Source organism: Nicotiana sylvestris, chromosome 1, assembly GCF_000393655.2.
Source record: "Nicotiana sylvestris chromosome 1, ASM39365v2, whole genome shotgun sequence".
Classification (NCBI taxonomy): domain Eukaryota; kingdom Viridiplantae; phylum Streptophyta; class Magnoliopsida; order Solanales; family Solanaceae; genus Nicotiana; species Nicotiana sylvestris.
The window spans coordinates 108,613,658-108,618,204 of record NC_091057.1 but is presented as its reverse complement, the minus strand read 5'-3'; the positions used below and the strand labels follow the sequence as shown (position 1 = coordinate 108,618,204).

At 38.9% G+C, this 4,547-nt stretch overlaps 1 protein-coding gene across 1 annotated transcript; it reads right to left on the bottom strand.

Moving 5' to 3' along the window:
• Positions 1–301: 301 nt before the first annotated feature.
• Positions 302–4,139, bottom strand: LOC104224956 (dicarboxylate transporter 2.1, chloroplastic). Its single transcript, XM_009776691.2, has 4 exons — positions 3,112–4,139; positions 1,728–2,041; positions 846–1,294; positions 302–590 (listed from the first exon to the last, which is right to left on the bottom strand). The coding sequence occupies exons 1-4, from the start codon at positions 3,982–3,984 to the stop codon at positions 475–477; spliced, it is 1,752 nt and encodes a 583-aa protein (XP_009774993.1). The 5' UTR covers positions 3,985–4,139; the 3' UTR covers positions 302–474.
• Positions 4,140–4,547: the final 408 nt, after the last annotated feature.

Here is a 4,547-nt window from a genome sequence, read left to right as displayed (position 1 = left end):
TTAGCGGTGTTTAATTGTGGTAACTCTGCAGGTTTCCTGAGCTCATTTTGTAGTTTACTTTCGTCCGACATCCTTTTCATCTTCCAATAGTGAAATATAGAAGATTACTATTTCAAGTGTTAGCATCTGTTCTTGGAATACTCTAACCTTGTGCATATTTACACTCATGCCACTCAAACTGCAAAGGTGAAATGATCCATGGCTGGGTAAATGAAGGACCTAAAACGTAGTACCGTAGCAAGAGATCCACTAGTCACTCATTCACCAGAGATTATTTTGATTCTACTTCCTAAATGTTGACTCAACGCCAAAAAAACATAACTTTTTTCATCCGCATGTTTTAAGAATGTTACAATGGAGAAGTGTTGATTGTACTTCAGCTTGGAGTCGATAATTTCAAGGACGTTGCTAAAATGCCACAACAGAATGGCACGTATAACTGGGGAAAAAACTACTTACACCAAAAACTAAGAATCAGTATAGACCCAAGAACTTCCACCAAAATGTCCCGACGACTCCCCATATAGTAGCATTGACGAGTGCCATTATGAATCCCATTTTGAAGACATCCGGGAGATCTACATAACCAGCTGTCATAGAAGCAACAAAATAGAGTCAGTCGAAGATCCTAAAACAGCGAAAGAACAAAGACTGTCTTAATTGCAATCTTTATTGTTCATTTTCATATCAGCAAACAGAAAGGGAATGGATAATTTTCATCTTGTCACCCCAGAAGTAACTAAAGATGATTCTCTGAGAAAAGCAATTGTTTCAAAAGATATAGCCAAGCGGAATTAGTTGAATGCAAAACACCAACTAAAGAACCTAGAAGAGGAGAGACATACCTCCAAAGTAGACAGCAGCCTGGCCACTGCTATAATGCGTCAAAGCACCAAATAGATTAGTATTGTAAGCTAAAGCCAGGGCCGCCAATACACCAGGAACCCCAGACGCCAAATGCATAGCAAGGAATGCAGAGTATAGTGCTCCAACATGGCCAGTTTGACTTGCAAATAAGTAGTGGATAAAGAAGTATGCCGCTTGAAGAACACCAAATGCAGCTGGCCAGCTCAATGATAAAGCTTGGAGGGATTTAGCTACACAACTAGACATCCAACCAACAATACCAAGGTTTGTCAACTGCCCAGCCATGCCAACTAGGACAGCAAACCAAGCCAAAGTATCCCATGCTGATTTTTCACTTAAACAGTCATCCCAATCAAGCACTCCCAACAGCAAGAGAATTGATAACCCAAGCATTGCGGCAACAACGCTCGCAATACCAAGAGCGTCACTGGGAACAATATAAAAGTCAGTGTGTTAGAAATTAAATACATTAAGACCACACGAACACAGCCCATAAACAAGTCACACGCACTGTAGTCAATGATGACATATTATAAATGCTTCAGAAGCTTCTGACTGTTCTCAGAAGTCTCAGATTAGAGGAAATCCAAAATGGTCCTGTAACAGGAAGGGTTTCAAGAAGAATGGTATTTTGGTGTTGTGTTTGGTAAAATAATGAAAAAGGAAATCATCGGCAAAAACAGAGAGTTCGTAACCACAATTACAGACCCCCTACTGCCTCTCTGCAGCCTCATTCTTTCTGTCTGGGATTGCAACTATTTTCTACCCTTAATAATCAACTTTTACCTAAAATCAAAATCACAAAGAGATAAAGCACGGCGAGTTACAGGTATCAACATCAATTGAGAAATGATACCTACCCGAAAACCCACAAAGATACTGCAAGAAGCATTGTGCCAATCATCACCCATTCATTTTTGGTCACAGGACCCATGAGATCCAGTTTTTTAGCTGCCATAGCAGGGGCATCAGGTGTATCTTTGGTTTCAGGAGGAAAAAGCTTGTACAAGATGAATGGAGTAGCCAAAAGGGAGATAAATGCAGGTAAACTAGCAGCCTTGAACCAAGACACCCATGGGTTTGAGATTACAACCCCAAGTTCCTCAGCTAGCTTGAGGCAGAGTAGATTTTGAGCTGCAGCAGTTAGGAAAAGAGCACTAGAGTTACCTGCAGACTGTCATGCACCACAAAAAAAGCAATCTGTAAGTGGATGGACATCTAGAGTGGTCGCAAAATGGTACATCTTCAGAAATTTTAATGCTGCATAAAATATAGTATTCGTATGTACCAGACCAAAATATTTAGCCGAGTTGCTAAATCAGCCAAAAAATCAAAGGGATGGAGGACGGCATAAATGATTATATTCCTCTGCTTAATATGAGATGCATGCATACAAAAAAATCAGTACTATCAATACAAATTTCACCAGATATAAAAAAAAATAACTGCAAATAAACACAAAGAGTGCAGACGCTAAAGCATTTATTTATGGAGATATAAAGCAATTTAACATCAGATTGCTAAATGAGCTCGAAACGATACATGATACGTCTCAACCAGACTTAATACTGATTTTAAGCACACAACTACTATTATTAGACTAATAAATAATCAATTTCTTATGAACATGCTTATTCAACAAAAGGAAACTGCTCATCTAATTGGGAAGGACTGGAATCACTTCATATGCAATACTCAGAATATATAGTAATACTAGATCAAATGCATAATGTCCCAGTTGCAAATTCAAGATAAACCAAAGTGCCCTGAAAAAAATCTCTCAGGTATAAAGCCGTTGCAATCTTAGAATCAGAAATTGCAAATTTCCTCAACTCTTTCTTGAAAACTATTCAATCTCAACAAATGAGACACATCTCCATCCAGCATAGCTGCTTAGATCTATTCCATAATAAATTTAAATTACACATACCGACATTGTAATAAAATTTTACAATATCAATACAGTTTAACCTATTGTAGTAGGTTAAAAACCTTAATTTCCAGGTTACAAACTCAATGTTACTTTAGACAGTAAACTGTGTTGGCTTTTAAAGAACCTGATAGCTCAAAAAAACTTTCCACTCTTGGTGTATACAAATTGAATTCGTTCATAACTAGGATTATTTGATCCGTACCAATTCGTGCATCCACAGAGTATGCTACAAATATCATTAAAATACACCTAGTTCTGTGACACACACACACACACACACATATGTATAGCAGGCAAAAAGCAAAGGCAACCTGAAATTGAGATTGGATCAAGTAAGAACCGAGCTTCCTGGAGGAGGGATCACCAGGCTTACTTCCAGCGGACAGCGAGAGAGATTTAATAATAGGCAAAAATACTCCACCAGCTCTAGCAGTAGTACTAGGCATTGCAGGTGCAATCAAAGCCTCACTAAGTGTCAATCCATAGGACAAACCAAGTGTACTCTTCCCCAGCCACTTAACAAAATACGTGGCAATCCTATCCCCTAAACCAGTCTTGACAAATCCGCGAGCGAAAAAGAATGAAATCACAATTAACCAAATGACTTCATTAGTGAATGCATTAAATGCAGCAGTAAAAGTTAGAGTCTTGGTTAGAACTGAAGTTGTAAGCCCAAGAAAAGCCCATGCCCCTACTGGCAATGGGCTGAGGACCAAACCAGCAATGGTAGAGAGGAAAATGGAAAGCAATTGCCATGCTTGAGGTGAAACTTCAGGTGGTTTTGGAACAAAGAAACGGACAATAAGCCCAATTGAAACAGAAATGATCAAAGGAATGAGCTTTGCTCCTTGGGGTTTGGGTTTTGCATCTATAGTAACTACCTTATCTGGGTCAGGAGATGAGGAAGCATTAATGGGTTTGTGAGATGGTGAATTTTTGGAAGTGGGTTTTGAAAGGGGATTGAAAATGAAAGGCTTGGGATGAAAAAGATTGAATCTTGGGCCGGACAGATTGAATCCTGGGCCGGATGGAGGTGATCGGAGGGAAGAAACTGGACGGAGAGCGGCGGCGGAAATGGAGGAGGGGCGTGATCGGAGATGGTGGTGGTGGAAGGAGAGACGAGAGAAGGAAGTGGTGGCGGCGGAGGTGGCTGAAGATGGAGAGTAAAGTGCTAAACTCTCCATTGTTAGAGTGAAGAGAAAAGAGAAAGAGTGTGTGTATGTGTGTATTAAAATGAGGGAATTTTCTGTGAAAATGAAGAGGGATTTGGCTGAGCGAGGGTGGCGGAAACTACAATAACCACATACATAGAGAGTGATCGTTTAGTTCGTTTCAGAAATAAAGGGCCACACTTCTCCTACTTTTTCTTTTTCTTTTCCTCTTTATTTATTCTTTTCTTATTATGACCAAAAGTAATTACAAGGGACAAATTTGCAAGAGTTCTTATACAAGAGTGGTATTCAAAGAAAAGAATTCAAGATTAAACCAAACTTTTCTTACTTGGGGAATTCTGGTGCTCAATAGACGTTGATAACTTCCCTCTTGGGATAGATGATTGGTATATGTTACAAATCTGACAAAACGACTCTTTAACTTGCATATTATGTTCGATGAAGTCATTTCAGAACAGTGACTTTGATGTCATTTCGTATCTAATTTTTTTTTTTTTTTTGGCACAAATTTTCTTTCAAATTAATTAAGTACAAAACGACCAATCACTAAGATTTATAGTCTTATACAAAAATAC

What these genes read in the sequence shown, in the direction of transcription:
- LOC104224956 (XM_009776691.2), bottom strand. Translation starts at nt 3,984, where the DNA reads ATGGAGAGTTTAGCACTTTACTCTCCATCTTCAGCCACCTCCGCCGCC. An exon ending in GTATCTTTGTGGGTTTTCGG is followed by an intron (nt 1,295 to 1,727) that starts GTAGGTATCATT and finishes TATTGTTCCCAG; the next exon opens with TGACGCTCTTGGTATTGCGA. An exon ending in GGCTGCTGTCTACTTTGGAG is followed by an intron (nt 591 to 845) that starts GTATGTCTCTCC and finishes CTTCTATGACAG; the next exon opens with CTGGTTATGTAGATCTCCCG.